The 25406-nt window shown below is 44.9% G+C and overlaps 1 protein-coding gene across 1 annotated transcript in view; it reads left to right on the top strand.

Annotated features, from left to right (window-relative positions):
- The window catches only part of sptbn4b (spectrin, beta, non-erythrocytic 4b), a 98712-nt gene that overhangs the window by 23972 nt on the left and 49334 nt on the right, over window positions 1-25406 (top strand). Inside the window, exons 14-23 of the mRNA XM_030066341.1 lie at window positions 620-769; window positions 1477-1845; window positions 2336-2550; window positions 3248-3385; window positions 9716-9956; window positions 10357-10515; window positions 14105-14235; window positions 14436-14661; window positions 20298-20500; window positions 22822-22912. Coding sequence (XP_029922201.1) covers window positions 620-769; window positions 1477-1845; window positions 2336-2550; window positions 3248-3385; window positions 9716-9956; window positions 10357-10515; window positions 14105-14235; window positions 14436-14661; window positions 20298-20500; window positions 22822-22912 — 1923 coding nt within the window. The remainder of the gene's footprint in view (window positions 1-619; window positions 770-1476; window positions 1846-2335; window positions 2551-3247; window positions 3386-9715; window positions 9957-10356; window positions 10516-14104; window positions 14236-14435; window positions 14662-20297; window positions 20501-22821; window positions 22913-25406) is intronic.

Raw genomic sequence — 25406 nt, 5'->3', positions numbered from 1 at the left:
ACAACACAACAGCAGTGTGACTGGGCTCGTCCCCCGCCCAGCGCTTCACCCTGTTGTTACGCTGGCGAGGGCGACCCAGGACGCTCTGTAATCCTGCTCGTGATGAAGAAAGTCCACACACAGTCCTCTGTGATGAAGAGGGAGGTTACTGCGTACTGCCCCGCCCCCCTTAGCCCCGCCCCTTAACCAATCCTGATGTCTCACTCTGATAACTCCTCACTGTGATAACTCTGTGCTGATGTTAGTGAATTCGCTGTGAGAAAGGACCGTCTGTGGATGTAATGAGAGCAGAGGATCTCTGTCCAGAGAACCATTGGTTCATGTTTCTGAAATACTAATTACATCACATCACGATTTATTTGGTTAATTCTCTTCTGCCAGGCTGTTGCCAGGCTGTTGACAGGCTGCTGGTTGCAGACTGGGAGAGACACAGACTTCAGTGTTCAGGGGGAGGAGTGTGTTGTTGTTTCTCTGTGTTTCTCCTCATTTGTTTTCTCTCCTCTCATTTCATTTTCTTTTTGTTTTCTTCCCTTTTAATTCTTTTTCATCTCTTTTCTTTATGTCGCCCGTTTTCGTATACGTAACATCTGTTTTTCTGTCTGTTGCTTTGTGGCGTCAGGAGCTGGAGGAGTCGGAGGCCTGGATCCGGGAGAAGAGCTCCATCCTGGGGGCTCAGGGCTACGGGAAGGACCTGAGCAGCGTGCTGAGGCTCCTGCAGAAACACAAGACGCTGGCTGGAGAACTGCTGGCTCACCGCTCGCTGCTGCAGGTGTGTGTGTGTGAGTGTGTGTGTGTGTGTGTGCATAAATGCAAGTTGGGTTTTTCATATATCCTGTACAACTTGTGCCTGCAGCCAGATCTCCGCGACTAGTTGCGGTACGTTCATAAATTTACACTTCCAGGACATTTCTGAGTGTCTGAACTCACTTTCTGGCTCACCTGCTGAGAGATTAAAGAAACAACTAGGGTTTAAATTTCTTTACATACACAGAGAGACTGAAGTGAATATGCCACCACTTTGTGGAGAGCAGCCAGTGTCTCGGGTCAGGGAGTGTATGGTGGCCAGCAGGGACAAACTTTATTTCATTTTTTTTCAAACACTACAGTTGAATGTGAGCACACACAATGCCAGCGGCCAGTGTGTCAGGTGACCCTTATTTATGCCACACATAAGACACATTTTACAGGCTTTCAGGTCTCGGTGGGCAGTAGTCCATTAGTTAATTAAATTTGAAGACTATGTTGGAGATAATTTGCTAACTACAACGGCACTATGATAACATAGAGCCTAAAAGACTGAAGTCTATTTTGTTAAATTTACAAATAATCTATAACATAATAGTATCTAACAGCCCAGGGCCCTCTGTTATTTTCAGGCTTAACCTCTCAGCATTAAAATGTGGTTGTGTCATCGGCCACACAGCTCAGTGCAGATGAAGATGAAAATGGCTGAAGTTTTATTTTAACACCATGCAGAACACCATGAAGCGGGGGAAGCAGATCCTGAGTGAGAAGAGCTTTGGCACCGCCGGGATCCAGGAGCGCATCATGGAGGTGAAGGGGGAGTGGAAGCGGCTGGAGGACCAGGCCGCGCAGCGCCTCGGCCACCTGCAGGAGGCGCTCAACTTCTTCCAGTTCTCCACCGAGACAGATGACCTGCTGGCCTGGCTGCAGGACGCCTACCGCCTGGTGTCCAGCGAGGACTTCGGCCACGACGAGTACTCCACCCAGTCGCTGCTGAAGAAGCACCGCGGCGTCCGGGAGGCCATCGATAAGCACCGCCTGCACGTGGTGACGCTGCGTAAACACATGGTGGCGCTGCCGCTGCAGTACCGTGAGCAGGAGGTACTGCAGCGTTTGTTTGAGCTGTTGGTCATTGATTCTTTAGATTAAGACTCATGGAAAAATCTCCGTCACACCAAGTCATTCAGTCTCATCTTCAGTGTTAAAATCTTGTTTTTCTTCAAACAACTGAAATAATCTGCCAGTGGGATGACATAATCCCAATTTATTCTAATGCTAATCAACTCGTCTCCAGAATTTTCTTGAATCAAGTGTCATTTCTTGATCCTGGTGGGCTGATCTGCTTTATTCTGCCTTGTTTCAGAAGATTTATACTCCCAGAAAATAACCATGAAGTAAGCGTAACTGCATTGGACACAAGTGGGATTATCTCATCCCACTGGCAGATTTCAACACTGAATGTGAGCCTAAATGACTTGTGGAGATGGAGTTTTTTTTTTTTTTTGTAGTGTACCTCTCCTCTCTTCCCTCTCAACGCCTTGTCTTTCTCCTTGTGGTTTGCTGTCGTCTCCCCCTCCCTGTGCTCCTGCAGGAGGTGCAGGTGCGTATGGGCGAGGCGGAGCAGCTGTACGCCGAGGTGGCCGAGGTGGCGGTGCTCAGGCAGCAGTGGCTCCACGACGCGCTCGCCGTCTACCACATGTTCAGCGAGGTGAACGCCTGCGAGCTGTGGATCGACGAGAAGGAGCAGTGGCTGGACAAGATGGAGATCCCCGAGAGGCTGGAGGATGTGGAGGTGGTGGCCCACCGGTGAGGGGACCAGGAGTTTGGACTGACGGGGTGGGCTAAGGGCCAGCAGGTTGCAGCAGAGTTTCTTGTGACTAAAGCTAGCACTGGAGTTATGCTGCTTATGATTATGGGTAGCAACATTTCACTACAACCTGGCTTTAACCTTTAGCCTTTAACCTGAGATGCATGAGTGGGTCAGAATTGACCCGCATGCATTTCCTATGGAATCTTTTGAGAACATTTGATCCTTTTTAAGCGTAAAGCCTGTTAATTATTGAGCACACTTAAAATGTCAGTTCTATATTCACTGATCAGGACTGTTTTACACATTATGTTTATATAATATGAGATCCTATCATGTCTCTTGGAACTCTTTGATGAGGCTGAATGGATAATTGATTTTACTGAAGGTTTTATCAGATCAAGTAACAAGATGCACATGCACAGTACCAGTCAGGCAAGGTGTTTACCATTTCACACTATAGGTGCACCTTGAAATGTGTCATAGTTCGTATCGAGCATCTCTGGTGAAAGACTTGTTTTGTTTGAATGAAAGCTGAGGAGAGGTGACCTCATGTTTGAGACTGTTTGGTCCATGCAGCCACTTCTCATCGTATCTAAAATGAAGGGGGACTTCATTCTCTCGTAACTAAGTCGTGTCACAAAAATCAACCGTGTCTGACCATCTCGTTATTTCCCATGATGCCCTTCCATTAAGGTTTGAGAGTCTGGACCAGGAGATGAACAGCCTGATGGGAAGGATCCTGGACGTTAACCAGATCGTGCAGCAGCTCCTGGATGGAGGTCATCCGTCTTCGACAGAGGTCAGAGGCTGTCAGGACCACCTGAACTCCAGGTACCGAGCTCTGCTACTGCCAGTACTGCTATTAACAGTAAGGCTCACCTGACACACTGACAGTGTGGTAACAATAACACTACACATAACAGTACTCATTAATGCTAACCTACCAGCACTACTGCAGCTACTACTGTTACTACTACTAGCACTACTACTACTACTACTACTACTACTACTAGCACTACTACTACTACTACTACTACTACCAGCACTACTACAACTACTACTGTTACTACTACCAGCACTACTACAACTACTACTGTTACTACTACTAGCACTACTACTACCAGCACTACTTCTAGCACTACTACTACTACTACCACTACTACTACTACTATTAGCACTACTACTACTACTACTACTACTACCACTAACTACTACTACTACTACTACTAGCACTACTACCACTACTACCAGTGTGCGAGATAAGGGGGAGCAAAGGGGAGCACACCTCCCCTGGCTGGAAACATTGTGAAATTTTGGGGGAGCGGTGCCTGCTCGGTGCCGGCCAGCACTGCACGGTGTGCGTGGCCACCAGGTCAGGTCTGCCGGATCTGGTTGATTATTATTATCAGATGATTATTGATTGTGCAATGCGGCGATTCACAGTTAATCGCGCTGCGCGCATCAAACAATTTTGCGGAAGCAGGAGGACAGCATGATTTATGTCGTATCCACGTTCTCACGCTGCGTGCGTGACCGTGCATGTGCTCGTGTATGAGTGCCCATACCGTACTGGAGCACACCCCCTTCAACTGTGCTAGAGTAATTTTAAGTTGATTTAATTAAACAGTCAAACGTTACATTGGTGGTCCGTGGATTACTTTTTATCATGTGGATTGAAGTTTGCATAGCCCATATAAATGCTCAGGAAATCTGTTGTTCAAATGAAATTAACCTGATCCACTGGGGTGTTTTATGTAAATATCCTACATTAAGATATTAATGGTATCACCCGTGTGCAACGAATTTTCTCTTTATTTTCTCTGTTGTAGGATATTAATGCAATGACCAGCAGTTATACAGTATTAGTTAGAGGTGTAGGCTATTACTTCAGGCATAGGACAGTGTGCAGTACTATTGTTAAGGTGTGCATATGAAGTGGTTCAAACTACCCAGTAAAATGCATAGAAATGCAGGAAATTGAATCGTGATGCTTAAAAATTTTCCACCTGCAACTACTACTTTCCAACTACTACTACTACTAGCACTACTACTACTACTACTACTACAACTGCTACTACTAGCACTACTACTACTACTACTACCACTACTAGCACTACTACTACTACTACTGCTGCTGCTGCTGCTGGTAAATCTAATAATAACATGACAATAAAGTCAGACTCTAATAACTCATACAATATTACTAAAAATGCACATAGTGCATTCAGTGTGTTCAGTGCTGCTGCTGGTCAGTGCAGTCAGAGTGTGTGTGCAGTGTTTTCAGTGCTGCTGGTCAGAGTGTGTGTGCAGAGTGTTCAGTGCTGCTGGTCAGTGTGAGTGTGTGTGTGTGTGTGTGTGTGTGTGTGTGATGTTTATTGAGACTGGGACGTGGACATGATTGGGAGTCTCTGCCTTCACAAAGTGAAGAGCTAATCTAACAAACAGCGGCCAGATTACAATAAAAACAACTTAAACCAATACTGAAACTAATAAAAACTCAACTCCAACTCAACCTTTTTTAACAATTAGCATAGCAGCACCTGTCTAGTGTTTGAACCAACAAGGAAGAGAATTCCTCTTACGCTGCTGTTTTGCTTGGACAGATAAAGGCAAATTCTGAATAATCTTTTTTCAAACCGCTTCCCAACATAATTTGAATACGTGTGTATGTGTGTGTGTGTGTGTATGTGTGTGTGTGTGTGGAGAGCGTGAGAATGTGACATCTCCCTGTACTGCTTTACCAAATCTCTGTCCCACTTTCTCCTGAGAGAGGAGTGAGCGGGAGAAGGATGAGGAATAGGCGAAGCAGGATGAGGAGGATGAGGAGGAGGAGGAGGATGAGGAGGAGGAGGAGCTGGCAGGGAGGCGAGCAGAGTGGGGGCGGCAGAGGGTTGTGTAATTGTTGAGGGGAGTTGGTGCTGGTTTGTCTCAGGATCATCCACCTTGTCCTCTCTGGGTGACTGATTACACGCTCTGTGGTGAAGTGATGAGAAACTTGCTGTTTCCTGGTGATCAGGCAGACGTGTGACATGTGATACCCACCACGCCTCGTCGTTCTGTTTTCTGTTTTTTGCCACGTGTCCTGACAAACTGTTCGTAAGCAAAACGCTGAAGTACCTTCCAGGTGAGACAGAGGCTGAAAACACACAAAGTGGACAGTGAGAGTTTGTGTCAGTGTTCCGTCCTGACCCAGACAGCAGTACACCCTCTGCACCAGCTTTGCCCCAGACCTCCCATGTGGCAGATCCAAACCATATATCATTTTACTGATCTGGGCCAAATCCAAATCCAAAGCACATATCATAAGCATGGATCGTGGATCTGGGCCAGATACAGACCACATGTCATGCTTTATCCACTGTACTGGGCCAGGCCCGGTCAAAATCTGTTACAGATCCGTTATCCAAATGTGTGCCAGTATTGGGCCGTTGTGAAGAAAGACACAGGCGCAGATACGTTTAGTGGATCTGCACCAAATCGTGACCTATGTCTGGCCCTGATCTGGCACAGATAGATTTTGCTGTTCGGGGAATCTGACCCTGGTGCAGCCAACTGGCACCAACCAGTCTCTCTAGTGTTTCCAGACAAATTTAACCTCCTGAGGGAGTGGATGGGTGCCCCAGACTCCCCTGTTGTCCTCGGCCTCCCGCCACCCGGTGCTCTCACCCCCAGGTTGCTCAGCAGCACATCGGCAGCAGCTCAGGCAGGCCGAGGCACAGAGGACAGAGAGAGAGCTGCTCTTTTTGGGGGCTCCGAAAGATGATTGGCCAGTTCAAAGTCCTGGGGAGCCAATGAGAAAAGCAGTAGCTTGTAGCAATAACGGTGTAGGGGCAAAAAAAACTATAAATAATTAGATTGGCTGTAAATAAAGTGAAATTAAACAGCAATCATCAAACTCCAGGGGCGTTCTCTCTCTCTCTCTCTCTCTCTCTCTCTCTCTCTCTCTCTCTCCCTCTATCTGTCTCTGTCTCTCTCTCTCTCTGTCTCCCTCTCTCTGTCTCTCTCTCTGTCTCTCTCTCCCTCTCTCTCTCTCTCTCTCTCTCTATCTGTCTGTCTGTCTGTCTGTCTGTCTCTCTCTCTCCCTCTATCTGTCTCTGTCTCTCTCTCTCTCTGTCTCTCTCTCTGTCTCTCTCTCCCTCTCTCTCTCTCCCTCAGTCGTACACAGGTGCTGTGTATGTTGATCGCCCTTCATGTCCCGCCTCCGTAGGTCGACCCTGTGAGGGAACTGGCTTGAAGTTTTCCCTGAATTTGGAGGCCTTCACTGACTAGGTGCGCGCGCGGTGTAGGGGTGTGTGTGTGTGTGTGTGTGTGTGTGTGTGTTTGTGCGTGCGTGTGTGTGTGTGTGTGTGTGTGTGTGTGTGTGTGTGTGGGCCTGGTTCTCCTCGTGACCTTGGCACACACGGTGGCCATCTGGTCCGACTGCCACAGTGAAGACGAGGCCGTCCCGACCAGGAAACAAAAACAAATAAACAAAACCGAACCACTCCTCGCCTCGCCTCGCGCGTTGTTTTTGTAAATATGAATATTGGATATGATGACATCATATCTCTATTTTCAGTAGCGGATACTGTGCTGGACTCAAATCCTCTGTAAACACAATTATCATTATTATTAGTTGCTATTCATAATGAATTATTCATTATGACAATAGATTTGCACACACATGTTTCTTGTGACTCACCACTGAGTTGATTTATCAATGCATTTGGAAAAACTTGAGTGTTTATTTTAATCTCTGACGCCGAGATGACGATCGACGAGATGACATTTGATTAATTTAGATTAGATTAGATTAATCAATTCTTATGCATTTCTTGTGTTTTTGCCATTAAAATCATATCACAAAATAATTTTCAGCCGTGTAATGATGAGTGAAAAGATGGATGCACTCCGAACCCTCGTCAGTACTGCCATAAAACTGTCAAAAAACACAAAAGACAAACATAATATTGAAACTAAATGTTACTTAAAAACAATATCATGTTAAAGGATGTAATTGTGTTTCTCAAGGATTCAGACATCAATTCATGGAAACATTTTGGAAAGAGTTGGGATGAAAAATGCTTTACAGTCACCTGTCTAAAACACCACATCCTTATCATAAATATCCTGAATATCTACAGTGTGTTGACTGAACCAGGTGGGTAAAGTGAGTTTACCTTGTGTTAGATCCCTGTGCATACATTTATATATTTCATATTAATTTTTTCTATGAAAGCAGTGAGCACCAGCGTTCAGTTTCATTTGGCAGCCGTGAGGTCAGAGTCACCAGGCCGAGTTCCTGTCTGCCTGCTGCTTCCTCCATCTCCCTCCGCCATTACCTCACTACAGTCACAAGGGCCTGTGTGTGTGTGTGTGTGTGTGTGTGTGTGTGTGTGGGTCAGTGTGCAGCCTGCTGGTCTGGAGCAGAGTCAGGAGAACATATTGTGTGACGATGCTGCCTGAGCACAGATCAGTCACTTTAATAATTCCTCTCATATAAAACTGGGCCTCAGACAGCAGCTCAAGACTGACTGCCTTCACATGGGCCTGAGGCGCATCCTGGTTCTGATCATACTCAGGATGTGGTGTTTCCATGGGACACAGAGGGATCTGGTGGTTCATTTGTGTGTGTGTGTGTGTGTGTTTGTGTGGTGAACACTAGTATCCTGCTGTTTGCAGCACACAGCGTTAATCTGATACTCCTCTGTAACTGTTCACCTGAACTTAATCTGACTGTGGCAGCTGGACCTGAGACCCCTGTGGCTAACAGCAGCTTGGCTCTATTCAGTGCCAACACGGGGGGGGCAGATTTGGCTTGTCCACCTTATTGCCGGCACCGAGACAAGAGAGCGACAGGAAATATGGAACATGTCGTCCAGTTTGACCACCGAGGAGGACCAGGGAGCAGAGGATGAAGATACACAGCTGTGGCTGGTGGGAAGAATTTGAAAAATTAAATTTGGAAGTTGCTGTAATGTGTCTTCAGTATCTTCCACCGTGACCTGTCTTGCTCCCTGTGCATGCTGGGAAACCGGCAAAATCGATGTATACCTTCAGCTGTATCCCGGTTTCTTTGGGAGCACACCCGCCGGCACAACTTGGGGCTCTCAAAACAGGGACAAGGGCTCACCCAGGTTTCCGAAATCAGCGTATGATATTCACATGTGCAAGCATGAGCAGCATCACAGCACCATAATGTAATATCAAAACTAACTCTGCATTCGCCTCCAGTGTTGTGCACCTTCAGCTGTAAACTAGGTGGCTTTGCACAGAGGCTACACATGGTTGTTTCCTGTGGTTTTGCATTCATATCCATTATTCAGCTGTGACATCGCTCACTGAGCAGGAAAAAATAAACCTCCAAGCTCCAGGAATAGCTTTGATCTGCTTAATGCCTCAACATTTTGACTGTCAAAGCCTTTAGGAGCCAAAGCGATGCTGCATATTGCTCCATGTGTGCATCACTGTACGACCTGATGGCTTACATTCAATTAAGTATTAACTGATCAATTAATTATTTTCAGCCAACAGATGATATGTATTGCAGTAGATCTGCAGTCTGATACTCTACCTGATTTTTCTTTTCTCTTGAAACAAGCAAGTGCATTAAGGATAAATAAACATATACATGTATTAAAGGACTGGCTCCAGTCTGGCAGAACAGGGCGCTGCACTCTGTTTATTGTTAAGATTTGAAATGAATAAAGGAAACAGAATGCTTCTTTGACTCAGACAGAGATAAAACATAGAAGTGCTTCATGGACAAAAGGGGGGATTTCTCTTCTGAATATTTTAAAAAGCCTTCGGCTATTGCAAACAAATGGTGCCAGCCTCAGAACATAAACACCCTGCAGCTCGGCTGCAAATTCTGATGTGGGTTTAACAGCAACTGAGCTACGAAACCTGTCCTCCTGTTTTTCATTCTGCTCTGACCTCCCTCATGCCTCTCCTCCCTCCCCACTGCCCTCCTCTCCTCTGCTGCCCTCCTCTCCTCTCTCCTCTGCTGCCCTCCTCTCCTCTCTCCTCTGCTGGCCTCCTCTCCTCTCTCCTCTGCTGGCCTCCTCTCCTCTCCTCTCTCCTCTGCTGGCCTCCTCTCCTCTCTCCTCTGCTGGCCTCCTCTCCTCTCCTCTCTCCTCTGCTGGCCTCCTCTCCTCTCTCCTCTGCTGGCCTCCTCTCCAGGTGGAATCAGATCGTGGAGCTGGTTGAGCAGAAGAAGGATCACCTGGACTCGGTGCTGCGCCTCCAGAACTACCTGCTGGAGTGCGCTGAGATCAAGTCCCAGATCCAGGACAAGAGGAAGGCCATCGACGCCACCCAGTACGTGGGCAGCGACCTGGGAGGAGTGCTGGCGCTGCAGAGACGCCTCTCCACCATGGAGGGGGCGCTGTCGGTCCTGGAGCCCAAACTGCTGCATCTGCAGGTGGGGCAGCACGGGGAGCCACAAAAATAAAAGACAGATGTTCACTGTAGGCTTGAAGTAATAATCTGTGACATTTTCAGATATCAAAATGTCCATTTTGCTACTTTGTAGCACTGATTCACACAACAAAGTAGTGATTCAACCTTTATCCAGCTCATAGATGCTGCTGTAATGCTGTGGCTAGCTCTTTCCTGCTGCGCAGGAAGTGATGCTTTTCACATTTCTGTTTGTTTGGAGTAAATAGAAGAGCAGGAACCGGGTCGCTGACTGAACCAGTGGGCGATGGAGTGCAGCAAAATGGAACAAACTTACATGAGAATGCCACAGATTATTCTGAGTAGTCATGTTACGCAGTAGGCCATAACACAACACTAAAGGTCTCTGATGATCCTTAACACAGGAGGAGGCGGAGCATCTGGCCACCGCCCACCCGGATCGGGCCATGGAGGTCCTGGTGCCGTTCGAAGGCATCAGCGTGGAGTGGGAGGAGCTAAAGCGAACGCTGCAGGGCTGCGAGGACTCGCTGATGGTGGCGGGCAGGCTGCAGACCTTCATTCAGGTACAGTGAGACAACGGAGACAATGCAGATCGTTAAAGGGGCATGAAGTAATGTACGACTTTAAACACCAGACAACCAGAGAGAATTACAACAACACTGAAACGTCTCAACCTGCCCCCACCTCCCTCACCTTCCCTCCCTTTGAGCTACGGAAGCCTGTACCGGACACAAAGTCACATTCTCACAACAGGAGCAGCAGTTTACACAGACAGATCTCACAAGAGGTCCTGCAGCTCCAGGCGATATGCTGTAATAATAATGCTTTGTCATTTTTATTTTTGGCCCGAGAACACTGATCAGCGGGTCGTTGGTCTTGATATTAATATTTATATTTAGCAAGTATTTTGGCTGTGGGGCTGGAAGAATCGTACCTGCTCCCCCTTTAACTGAAACCCTGAATCCTAAGTGATGCTCCAGGCTCTCCAGATACCAGGAAATGTGTGTGTGGTGGCTAAATCATTAAAAAGGCCAACATCTTTATCTGAGGTTTTTATCCAGCTGCTATTTTTATATTTTTATATTTTTATACTCATTCTTTTATTGTGTTATTTGTCCTTTTATTGATTGTTTGTCTGTTTGAGCTTGTCTGCCGAGAAAGTACCAAACCGAATTTCATTGTACAATGTACAGTGACAATAAGTTCTAACATGTTTTGACCACTGAGGGTCTTTGTCATTAGTTGAAGGGTCTGATGAGGACCTTCAGCGGCCTTTTTAATGATTTAGCCACTTCAGTAAAGGCTTGGACCGCCTTAGATAAATATGTGGTGTTTTCTCAGTGCAGCTTGATTTTATTCTGAGGAAAGTCCAATAAAGAAAAAATTACAATGTCTAGGCACACTTATGTTACAATGTGTGAAACAGGCATAATCACTTCAAAATCTATTATTTACAGTTTTTTTTCAATTGCCTACACACAAAACCTTTATATATCACACTATTTCTAAACTCCTAACTTCCTAACCTCAAATCAGCAAAACCATAAACTAATTCTCAGCCTTGACACAGTTTTCAATTTAGCTATTCACTTTTTGCAAATCAATACACACAGTTCTCTAGCTAACACACAAAAATCTACCAGGAAGTAACTTGATTTCCCATTTCAAACACAACCAATCAAAATGCCACACTTATTCATCAGTGCCTCAGACTCTGTGCTCACATGTGTAAAACAATAATTGCTTTACTGAACACCAACCGATCACTCCCTGACATAGGCCTATAAATAGGTCAAAGGTCAAACTATCTGTCTTGAACAATGGATAACAACAATGCAGAGAGAGCCAGGGGAGTCAGAGGAAGACGCAGAGGGCGAGGAGTCCGGGTTTGTGGAGGACGCTTTGGAAGCGGAGCAGGAAGAGGACGAGGACGAGTTGGAGGAGGAAGGGATGGAGAACCAAGAAGAATAGTCCCTGATGAGATTAGACTACTCTAATTGATCATGTGATAGATCATGGGTTGACCATGAGAGAAGCTGGACTCGATTTACGGTGGCGACCAGAATTCGAGCCTTTCGAAATGAGAACAGGTATGCGACAATCAACAGTAATGTGCATGTACATAATAGCCATTTCTGCATAGCTGTAAAATACATGTATACTATTGTAGCTCCAAGCATCCATTTTACAGTACACAACACTGTATGAAAGGTCATAGGGCAGCACAACCTTGACTATATACAGCACATACTCTTTCTGAATTTTCTAGAGTGGAAAGACAACAGCATCATGGAGGACGAGGTCGCATATTCTCACAAGAACAGGAGACTGCAGTTGTGAATATGGTTTTGGCAAATAACACCATTATACTCCGAGAGATTCAAAGTCATATACTGGCAGACGAAACCATATTCAACAATATCGGTGCTGCTAGTCTGTCTACAATACACTGGGTCCTCCAGAGGAATCAGTTCCGTATGAAACAGCTCTACAGGGTCCCATTTGAAAGGAACTGTGACAGAGTGAAGAACCTGCGGCGCGACTATGTGGAGGTATGTACATAGCACTGCCAGGACATCAGACTCTCATCAGAGGTTACAGTAATATTGTATTGTGCATATACTGATCTATTCTTTTGTCTAATACAGAGAATTCTGGAGATGGATGCCCACCCCATTCTTCATGAATATATTTATGTGGATGAGGTGGGCTTCAACCTCACAAAGTCCAGACGGAGAGGGAGAAACATCATTGGACAGAGGGCAATCGTAAATGTCCCGGGCCAGCGGGGAGGAAATGTAACCATGTGTGGTGCCATAACCCAGAATGGTGTCCTGCACCATCATGCCACTCTTGGTCCCTGTAACACTGCTCATATTCTAACATTCCTAGACACTATTCATGGCATTCTTGCTCCAAATGAAGAGAATCCAGAACAGGCTAGGTTTGTTGTTATATGGGACAATGTTAGTTTTCATCGCTCACAGCTGGTCCAAAATTGGTTTGTGAGTCATCCCCACTTTTATGTTGTCAACCTGCCCCCCATATTCACTTTTAAACCCAGTTGAAGAATTCTTCTCAACATGGCGCTGCAGAGTTTATGATCGTCGTCCCTATGTCTGTCTTACACTTCTCCAGGCAATGGAGGAAGCATGTGGCGACATTGATGCTGCCTCTATTCAAGGTTGGATACGTCACGCGAGAAGATTCTTCCCCCGATGTCTGGCAAGAGAAAATATAGCTTGCGATGTGGAGGAAATATTGTGGCCAGACCCAGCCCGCAGGAGAGATTGACTCAACTCACCCAACTAGCTCTCCCTCCTCAACAGACACACACACACACACACACACACTCACACTCACACTCTCCCTCTTTTTCAGAGATGTTTGTTTTTTGGTTGCTGTACCTCCATATGTGATGGTTGGTGTACTTTGCTTTGATTTTTTATTATATGCTGTACAATGCTGCATCCACAACAGCAACTGATTTATTCAGAAAATTAAATATTTTTGGTTCCATTATTGCTTGTGTTGACTTCTATTTGCATGCTACTGTATTTTCACTCTTATATGGCAATATATCAAGAAAATCCATAGAAACAAAAGAGCTTTAGATTTAGAGCAACAGTGTGTAAATGATATACACAAGTATGTGACACAATGGGAAATGTGTTTGTGATGTGAGACAAATGCTTGCTTTTGAGATGTGTTCACAATATTTTGAATACTGTTTCATTTTGCAGTAGATAGGGCGCTTTTTGTATTTTGTGTGAGCAATAGTTGGATTTGTGTGTTTTGAGAAAAAGACACAGAGCTTTGAAAATGTGTGTAAGCAATTGAAAAAAACTGTTAACAGATTTCTCATACTTTACAGTCTGCTTTAATGCAGGCTAAAACTGCTCATGAATAGAATAGAATAGAATAGAATAGAATAGAATGGAATAGAATAGAATGGACCATTTCCAGCTAAATTAGTGTTACTGATTTATTGATATTTTTGATTGAAATAGAACACAATAGAATAGAACAGACCTTTGCCAGTATGTCGTATTTGATATTAGTGCATCTGGCACTGCTGCAGTAGAGTGAGGGTTCTACACAGTAGAGGTAACAGCTGAAACATGACTGGTTTTGGTCTCTCCGTCCCACCAGGACCTGGACTCGTTCCTGACCTGGCTGGTTCAGACACAGACGGCTGCAGCTTCAGACCAGCTGCCCAACGCGCTGGAGGAGGCCGAGAGGCTCATCAACAAACACGCCGCCCTCAAGGAGGAGATCAGCCGGTGGGTCACTCGGAGGTTTCCACAGCAAAACCAATGAAACTGGTCCCGTTATTATCGTGCCAGAAGGCCAGGAACCGCGGGGGGAGTTAAGGGGCCGGGAGCTAAGCCACATCTGGACAGAGTCCGGATGAGGGAATCGTGTTAACGCCAGCTGTAACAGAGGGAGAAATGTGAGCAAGCTGTTGTCCTGTCTCCTGCAGGTATGAGGAAGACTACGAACGGCTGCAGGCGGTGAACGAGCTGCTGGAGTCGGAGGAGGCGCCGCTGCCCCACGCCGCCCTGCAGCAGTGGCTCCAGAAGCTCGACGTCGGCTGGAACAAGCTGCTGGAGATGTGGGAGAGCAGGAGGGAGGTTCTGGTCCAGGCCCACATCTTCCACCTGTTCCTGCGCGACGTCAAGCAGGCGGAGTCCTTCCTCAACAACCAGGTGAGCCGGTCAGGGGGGACCAGCAGCGCCTGAGGACATGAAAAGAACAATAATCATATATCACTGGTCCTCAACTGGCTCTGCCTTCAGCATCAGCATTGTTCTTAGTCATGAAGTCATGCTCCACACATTGGCTAACTTTTAATTTGATTTCATTTAATTTTAATTTAATTTAATTTAATTTTGTTTTTATTTTGCAAAAAATAAAAAGTGCACTAATCCCCAATGGTTTCATGCACTTTTATCAATACAAAATAACCAGGAAAGTGTAACTTTCACTTCACAGTGATAATATGTTTACAGAGCTAACAGGAGCAACAACAACAACAACAGGGCAATAACATACAATAAAATATTAACATGCAAACTATAAATTGTGTCTACTTTGCTGTATAGGGGTAAAGAAAAGAAACTTTGCATGTGTGTGTACTCACACACCACACAGAAAACTCTAATCAGCTTAATCTTAACTTAGCTTGCCTGTGTGTGTGTGTGTGTGTGTGTGTGTGTGTGTGTGTACCTGGTATTGCTAATGTTGTGGGGACATAAATCTGTTTACACAGTCATGTTGTGGGGACTCGCCTCCCTTATGGGGACAAAAAGCAAGTCCCCATAAGTGAAAATCATTAATTTTAGGGTGAAGACTTGATTTAAAGCTAAGACAACTTTAGGGTTAGGTTAAGATTAGGGTTAGGGTTAGGGTTAGGCAGGTAGTGGTTAGGGTTAAGGTTAGGATAAATCTCCAGGAAATGAATGTAAGTCAATGTAATGTCCTCTGAAGTGATGGAAACCAACATGTGTGTGTGTGTGTGTGTGTGTGTATGTATGTGTGATTTTTGTTGTGTTGTCTGTTTTGTTTGTTTGTTTGTTTTGTCCTAGTAAATTCTGCAGAGCACTTTGGTCTGTTTTTAAACCTGCTATAGAAAACCTGCTATAGAAAAACATTTGACTTGTCCCTGTCAGATGAGTGAAGTCTGTGGTTCAGGCTAAACCTTTTGGTGAGTTTAGGAGGCGGCTCAGGTTGTAGATGCAGGAGGTGAGGTCTTCGCCTTCCTTCAGCGCTCTGTCAGTTCCAGGTGAACCTGTTGGTACAGTAACATCAGTTTTTCATCCCCAGCAGCGGGTTCAGAGCAGAAATGTGCACTCTTTTAATGTCCTCTAGTCTGTTTTCCATCACGTTTCCGTCATGAACAGACTCCCTGAATCTCCTCTGTGAGCTGTTATCTTCTGACTGCAGCAGCAACTCAGAGATACACCGACCTCTGACTGTGTGCCTGCACGAACTGGGTGTGGCTGGCTAGAGAGAGGGAGAGAGAGAGAGAGAGGGAGAGAGAGAGAGAGAGAGAGAGAGAGAGAGAGAGAGAGAGAGAGGAATAAAGGGACAGGATGGAGAGGATGAGTAAGAGGGAGAAAGATCTGAGACACAATATTACTCCAGCTCTGTGCGTGTGTGTGTGTGTGTGTGTGTGTGTGTGTGTGTGTGTCAGCAGCCACACGTCTCTGTTTGCAGGAGTGGGCCTGTGTTGTGTGATATGAGCCGAGCAGCAGCCGACACAGCAGCAGCTTCTAGTAACTCCAGATCTGTGCTGCAACTTCATGATAACATGTAGGAGGAGAAACACTCTGCTGTGTGTGTGTGTGTGTGTGTGTTACATACGCCTGCGGCTTTATTTCTGAAAAGGTGAGATGTGGCTAACTAAGTTATTTTGATCATTTCTCGACATTATTCTTCATATCAGGTTTGTTATACTCGCTGGTTTATTAAGCAGCATAATCCAAGGTGCTTTACCTGCTCGTTAAAACAAACAAGAAATGAAGATGAAAATGAAGATTAATTTGAAAAAGAAATTATATAACCATAGACTAAAAAGATAAATCACAACTACAAACATATAATAAAATTTAAAAATAAAATCACATTAAAAAAAAATACATGAAACAAGAAATTAAAACAGAAATAAATCATGAAAAAAATGAATTAATTAATTTTAAAATAATTTTCTTGAGTTTGCGTTTGAGCTTATTTACATTTGTGCTCACAGCTGACATCTGAATAGAAGCAGGATTTGCATTCATAAAAAAGACAAATATGTGTACATGATTGTACATCATAAAAATATCAAACTACATATCTACATACACACATGCACCCATACATTCACCCTCATACACTCACAAATACAACTGTGCACTTACTTACAACAGTGCATACATTTTGAAACATCACAAAACAGACAAACACAAAAAGCCGAGCAGTCATCCGTCAGCTGTGGGCCCAGTGTGGGAACGTCTGGTACTGCTCCTCTTCCTCATGATCCCATTTGTTTCTCCTCTGCCAGGGAGTCAGAGTTTTCAGGGAGTTTGTTTGACAGACATTTCTCCTTCCCACTTCCTCTCCCACCGACTGTTTGCATTACAAAAAACAACAACCTGTCTTTACACTGCAGCAGTTGTGACAAAGTGGATGCTGCACTCTCTTATGTTGTGTTGTGTAAGGTCAGTCAGACAACATACGGTCTACATACAGACGACATACAAATGACATACAGACGACATACAGATGACATACAGTCTACATACAGTCGACATGCAGACGACAAAGACAACAATCAGTTGACATACAGATGACATACAGACGACATACATTAGACATACAATCGACATACAGGCAACATACAGCATTCAACATACAGATGATATACATTTGACATACAGACGACATACTGTCGACATACATTCAATATACAGTCTACATACAGTCAACATTAAGATGTCATACAGTCGACATACAGATGACATACAGCAGTCAACATACAGTTGACATGCAGTCGACATACAGTCGACATACAGATGACATACAGACGAAATACAGTCGACATACAGTCGACATATAGTCCACATACAGACGACATACAGTCCTGATACAGACCACTTACAGTTAACATGCAGACGACATGCAGTTGACATGCAGACGACATACAGTTTACATACAGTCGGAATACAGATGACATACAGTCGGCATACAGATGACATACAGTTGACATACAGACGACATACAGTTTACATACAGTCGGAATACAGATGACATACAGTCGGCATACAGATGACATACAGTTTACATACAGACGACATACAGACGACATACAGTTGACATACAGTCGACATACAGTTGACATACAGTCGACGACATACAGTTTACATACAGTCGACATACAGTTGACATACAGACGCCATGCAGTTTACATACAGACGACATACAGTTGACATACAGATGACATACAGTTGACATACAGATGACATACAGTCGACATACAGACGCCATGCAGTTTACATACAGTCGACATACAGTTTACATACAGACGACATACAGTTGACATACAGATGACATACAGTCGACATACAGACAACATACAGTCGACATACAGACGACATACAGACGACATACAGACGCCATACAGTTTACATACAGACGCCATACAGTTTACATACAGACGACATACAGTTGACATACAGACGGCATACAGTCGACATACAGTCGACATACAGACGACATACAGACGACATACAGTTGACATACAGACGGCATACAGTCGACATACAGTCGACATACAGTCGACATACAGACGACATACAGACGACATACAGTCGACATACAGACGGCATACAGTCGACATACAGTCGACATACAGTCGACATACAGTCGACATACAGACGACATACAGTCGACATACAGACGGCATACAGTCGACATACAGTCGACATACAGTCGACATACAGTCGACATACAGACGACATACAGTCGACATACAGACGACATACAGTCGACATACAGACGACATACAGTCGACATACAGACGGCATACAGTCGACATACAGTCGACATACAGTCGACATACAGACGACATACAGACGACATACAGACGACATACAGACGGCATACAGTCGACATACAGTCGACATACAGTCGACATACAGTCGACATACAGACGGCATACAGTCGACATACAGACGGCATACAGTCGACATACAGTCGACATACAGTCGACATACAGACGACATGCAGTCGACATACAGACGACATGCAGTCGACATACAGTCGACATGCAGTCGACATACAGACGACATGCAGTCGACATGCAGGTGGAAACAGTCTCCATGCTGCAGGCCTCTTCTCTGCTCTGAAATGTCACAAGGCAAAGCTGTCTGGACTTCTGTGCATCAGTTTGTGTTTTTGTGTTTGTATTTCAGTGTGTGTGTGTGTGTGTGTGTGTGTGTGTGTGTGTGTGTCTCTTTGGGTTTGCCTACAGATCAAATATCCGTCTGTACTCTCCTCTCTCTCTCTCTCTCTCTCAGTCTCTCTCTCTCCCCTTCTCTCTCTCTGTCTCTCTCTCTCTCTCTCTCTCTCTCTCAGTCTCTCTCTCTCCCCTTCTCTCTCTCTGTCTCTCTCTCCCTCTCTCTCTCTCTCTCTCTCCGTCTGTCTCTCTCTCTCTCAATTCAATTTTCAATTTAAATAGCTTTATTGGCATGACAAGGCAGTGCTTATATTGCCAAAGCAAATAACAGTGGTAATAATAATAATATTAATAAAATAAACAAATGAGAAAATGACAGTTAATGACACAACATACACAATAACAATACAAATATAAATGACTTAACAACTTAAAACACTACAACTCTCTCTCTCTCTCTCTCTCTCTCTGCCTCTGTTTTATCTGTTTTATTCCTTTCCTCAGGGTTCCTGATCAGTCAGAGACAATATGCAGATATTTATATATATGCAGATATACTATATATATGCAGATAGATTTGTACTGTAACTCCAGTTGATTCAAGTCTTTTTTTATTACAGTTTGACTGCCAACTCATTGTAAAATAATTTACGGTAAATGTTACAGGAAAGCGCTGATGGCCATACAAAAGGCCAAATCCAGAGCGAGCGTTATCCCCACATCACTCTTGTGGACAAGTGGTTAGAGCTAATTTAAAACTTGGCAGTGAGTCTGGACAGTATGTTGGGAGAGAGTGTACATCTTTATGATCTCCTGAAGGCCAGTAAGTGCAGCATCACGACAGGATCGCACTCCAGGAGCCTCCGTGATAAATCAGCTCCACTGCAGGGTTTCTGTAACGGACATCACTTCTAAATACTACAGTACCCATGAGCCTCAGTGGCCGTTACCACGATGAAGACGCCAAAATATATTCAGATATATTCAGTATGATATCATATTGTATTCCAGATCTGTGCTTGCATTAAGGAACAATATACTGCACCATAGCTGTGGATACGATTGAATAATGTCTGTGTCCTGAAGCAATGCACTCTGGGACTTGTAGTTGCCACGATGCCTGGTTCTGTTTAAATGTAGGCGGAGACACCACACATCATTACACATACAAAAAAATATCCACTAGCACCCAAGGTTATTGCTGACCTATTTAACTTTGATTTTTGGCTGTGATTTCATGAGTAACTGCAGTATTGTTCTGTGCATTGCAGACTTTTATTTATTCCCTGTATCTCTTATCCCACTGCCTTCACAAAATAAATCTCTATGCTGATGAGCCAATAATTTACTGTACTGTATCTGTAACTGTACTGGACTGTAACCGTCTCTGTCTGCTTCTCCAAGGAGTCGGCGCTCGCCCACATAGAGCTGCCCACCACAGTAGAAACAGTGGAAGCGGCCATAAAGAAACACAAGGACTTCACCACCACCATGGAGCTGAACCTGCACAGGATCAAGGCCGTCATCGAGGCCGGCGAGAGTCTGATCAGCCAGAACAACATCTACTCTGAACGCATCCGGGAGCGGGTCGACACGCTCGCCAACAGGTAGGACGGCTCAAAACAGACACCCTGTCCTGTCTGGAGACTTTAATTTAAACAACTGGCTGGGGTCAGCCAGTGACGGGCCTGTGCAGGGATATGTCCAAGACGCTCCACTGGGGAAAAATCTGCTGCATCAAGAAGTACTGAAAGCTTTGTAAAGCTGGGTTCTTAAATCAGTATTCAGTTTGGATTCTCCTTTATTGAGGACATCTGCAGGCTGTAGTCTGGGCCTATTTAGAGAAAACAGCAAGACATTTGAATTGGTATCAAAATTAACATGTCAGAGTCAAAATATTTCTTTTCATAGCTCTACATAAGATTATACATGCATAGGTAATGTGCAGGGTCCAAATTGAAAAGTTGCTAAGCTCTGAGTGCCGGTAAAATTGTCAATTAACAAAGAGACCACAAATAAGAAGCGTAGATAAGATGTGGCGGTAAGGATTTTAAGGTAGTATTTCCACTGCTTCCTGTGGCTGTCAGCTGACTGACAGGAAGGTGGGAAAAAAAAACACTCAAAACATATTGAAATACAGAGAAAACAGGAAAGCTGACCACAGCAAATGAAGGCTGTGTGTCTGGGTTATCTCGCTCTGTGGAAGCTGCTTGTCATATTGTTCAGAGTGAATGGCAACAAATGGTTTTTCGTCTGAAGGAAGAAGACGAGCGCTGACATCTTCATCTGTGCTGACTGTGTGCAGACAGACCAGATGAACTTACAGGAGAGGGTGTGTGAGATGATTCACACTAATATAAAAAAAAAAACACTTGCATTAGCCTTTAAATTCTGACAGTAATTTTCCTGTTAACATGACAGTCAGCTGGTTGTTGTGTTGGAGTGGTTTCTGTTGTCTGGTGGGAAATGGTCAGCGCCCGTCTGGCTCTGCTCTGAGGGCGGCGCCACATCAACGGTCCCGGCTGGGCGCTGGGCTGATTAGGCCACGCAGCTGCCCAAACACAACCGAATAATCATCATCATAATAACAAAAAGAATAATAACAGGGGCCGAACTGAATATAAATGAAACAGAGCACAAACACAGACGGGCCTTGTTGAGTCCCACACTGACACCTGACCATGAAATCTGCATGACAGGTGACCTGCTGGTGTGTGTGTGTGTGTGTGTGTGTGTGTGTGTGTGTGTGGGTTTAGCGAGGTTTGGGGTGTAAGTGTGGGTATGGGGGGGTTAGGCGAGGGTTTGTGTGTGTGTGTGCCCCCACATAACAATATGGCAAGCCATATGGTTTTTAAATGAGCTCTATTCACACAGTGTGCATTTTTTTAGCCGCCGGCTCTGTCGTCACACTGGTTCTTATCAGCCCAGGCCTTCCAGAGCGGGTGGAGGATTCACCGTTTAAAACCAAGTGCTAACATCTTCAGAGTATCTCTAGACGTGTTTTGATTGGACAACAACTGTTGTTCTGTTGTTCCAACCTTCACACTGACGTCTCTTGATGGTCTTGAGCAGGGTTCTGTAAACCCGGGACTAAATGTGAAAAGACTGTAATCCCAGGGATTCTGCAGGATGGGGCCCCTTTGGGGTTTCCAACATTGTTGTAGGAGCCATTTCAAGATGGGGCCCCTAAGCCTGTTCACACCACAGAGTGGACCCAGAAGCATTGGGGCCCCCTGCCTGCCTGCCTGCCTGCCTCTGTGCAGAGCTTATCTGACAGCGCCTACCGCAGGCGTGTTTGGGTTTTTTTTTTTTTACATTGAGACGTCTAAGAGTTCAGTTTTTTCACTCCCGTTTGCTGCCAGTGTATTTTCTGACTGAACCTCTCATGCTGTATGTGGCTACATGTGATGGGTAAAAATGTGTTTTGCATGCATTTTGAAGCTGGAAATGCTTTACTTTTTGCTTTACCCTCTGAAAACAGAAGGTGTGTCATGACTGGTTTTTTTTTTTTTGCTTTAAAGGGGCAATAAATAATCTGTGGCGTTTGTTGCCCTCTGTCAGCAACAAGGGAATTGCAATAATTAGGGAACTGCATCACCACTGACTCACGCACAGTTCACAGTGGCCTGTATTTGGCACAGATAATAAAGTTACATGGCCATAACAGAGATGAGGGCGTTAGAGCACGTTCATGGTGTGCACGTTTGGCTTGACAACAGCTGAAAAGGAGAGTAGGCAGGGAGAACAACATGCACATCCAGTGTTGAGTTGAATCAGTGGTGGTGCTCAGCAAACTAATCGCACTGAACACACACAAACACACACATTCACACACACAAATACATGATGGTCAATTTGTGTCATGGCACAGCAAACATGTGAGTTTCTGAACCTGTAACTGAGTCTTGCTGTGCCTGTTGTGTGTCAGGGGGAACCAGAACAGAGAGCTGGCCCAGCAGTGGCTGGAGAAACTCAACGACCAGTGGGAGCTTCAGAGGTTCCTTCAGGACTGTCACGAGGTAAGAGGCAAAACAAAACTACTGTAGCTTGATCATGGTTTTTACAGAGGCCTGAGGCCTTTTTCAGCTGTGAAAACAGAGAAAGCAGCACGTCAGTGACTTATGTTTTTTCATCAGTGGCTGCTGGGGGAGAGATGGTGAGAAAGTGACAGGGTTTCAGTCAAATCTGGTGGGACGCTCCTCTGTGTTTGCAGCCTCACTCTGGAAGGAAAAAGGAGCATTTTACATAAAAATGGAAGAGTTTGCCTACCTGGCATATAGTATCTGGCCGTTACTGGCAGCCACAGATTGACTGGAGAAGCTGTAACTGCCCCCCACAACTGGTACAACAGTCTCTCACTGGAGTAACAGGGCTAATTTTATCACAGCATTTTTGTATAAGGTGACACACTAATCTGTCATTATAAATATTTCATTGAGTTTTGATTAATTGTTTTTATTGCCTCTTTATTCAGCCCATTTCTCTCCACTTTAGCCTTTAGAATCTACACTTCTGTTCTTGGCTGCTGTGACGCTGCAAGTGTCCCTTAAGGATTAACAGAGTTCATTTCATTTTGATGTAATACTCTGTGGCATGGTAATACATAAAAACATGTCTGTTCCGCTTATTTCTACCACCAGTTCATAAGCCACAGATGTGATTTAATAGCGAGTCCATGGAAGCTTCTATTGGCAGTTTTGAACCTGCAGCTCCTTCCTGCTGCACAGGAAGTGATGCGTTGCTTGTTTCTGGTTGGTTTGGAATAAAAAGAAGAAGAGCTGGATAGTTAGCGTGAGCTGTGAAAGCCACCGTGGCTGAACAGGCAAAGGAAAGAGAAACTCCAACTTCATGTACAGGAAATCCAAGTCCCCCCCACGCGGTTTGATTGACAGGTGACACACACCGCCCGCCTCTGCTCTCTCCTGCTTTTTTGACCTCTCGCCCCGCCGAGCCAGAGCCGCCTTCTGGGCCAGAACCTTATTTAGTTTCAGCAACTTTCTGTGCTCGGTTCTCCTGAATAATTCACCAGCACATCTCCTCATCACTAATTCAGAGGGCAAAGTGGGTATCTCACTGTGCACGTGTGTGTGTGTGTGTGTGTGTTTCAGCTGGTACATCACTGCTTGTTCACATGTACTGTATGATATATCTGCCTGAGCACATGGATGAGATGATTTCCTTCACCTGTGTGTGTGTGTGTGTGTGTGTGTGTGTGTGTGTGTGTGTGTGTGTGGCCCACAGTGCTGACACTGCGACAGACTGTGTGAACCTGAGATGTGAGCAGGCAGGGTGTGTTCAGTTTTGTGTGCAGAGTCTCCTGCTCGTGTCTCCACTGTGAGGTCTGGTCACCAGGTGGCGCTGCGCTCCTTACAGTGCACGTTTGTGTTTTCCTTTTTTGGTCTGAGCTGGAGTGACAGAGGTTAGTTTGCTGCATTTTTATGTTTGGTTTGACGAGCTTCACATGGAGCACATGCACACTGTTGAACCAGTCATTGGGGCTCATCGCCGTTAAAATCGTGTTTTCCTCCAAACGAGTGACAACATCTGCCGCTGGGATGAGATAATCCCACTTGTCTCCGACGCTAATCAGCCTGTTTCCACAACTGTCAGTGTCATTTTCATGATCCCAGTGGGCTGGACTGCCTTATTCTGCCTTGTTTCAACATATTTGTACTTGTTCCCAGAAAAAACAAAAATCCAAAGCACATGAAACTGCATGGGATTATATCATCACACTGGCACATTTTTCCACGTAAGAGTGTTTTTTTGCAGCACAGACGAACCAGGTATTGTAAACAAAGTCACATGGACTCACAAATAATTCATTTCTTGGAGTTTCGGTGACCAGATTTGGGCAGTGGAGGAGTGAAAACAAATCTCGGTAACTTGAGCCAGGCATGATGGACGTGCTGGCAGGCTTTGCTGCAGGTGAGCCCTCTGGTGTCAAAAACTCAAAATCTTACCAAGATTATTTGTCTTATTTCAAGTCAAAAATGTCTTATTCCTAGTCAAAATATCTCATTACACTTAAAATAAGACATGAGCACCTCAGAAGTAACTTGTTTTTAGACAATTGTCTCTTGTTTCAAGTGAAAATTTGCTTGTTTCATTGGCAAAATTTGTTTCTTGTTTCTAGCTAATTTTCACTTATTTCAATGTCTCATGTCTTATTTTAAGTGTAATGAGATATTTTGAATAGAAATAAGACATTTTTGACTTGAAATAAGACAAATAATCTTGGTGAGATTTTGCGTTTTTGCAGTGTCCACATGAGGAAACATCTGATCACGCTGGGCTCTGCCCTCAGCTCATCCTGCTATTCTTGTTTTCAATAAATGATCCATCCCCCATTTTGGGGCATTAACACCTTCAGCAGTAGTTGCCCAGTCAGAGGAGCTGAGTAGTTGACAGTTAATAAGGAGGTCAGGCTTCTTGCTCACCTCCTGTGTTCTCCACAGTGAGCTCAGGTATCTCCAGACGGACCAGGGACCAGGAGGTTTGGCATCAGCGAAA

Source organism: Myripristis murdjan, chromosome 13 (assembly GCF_902150065.1).
Source record: "Myripristis murdjan chromosome 13, fMyrMur1.1, whole genome shotgun sequence".
Classification (NCBI taxonomy): Eukaryota; Metazoa; Chordata; class Actinopteri; order Holocentriformes; family Holocentridae; genus Myripristis; species Myripristis murdjan.
This window is presented reverse-complemented; position numbering and strand designations above follow the sequence as displayed.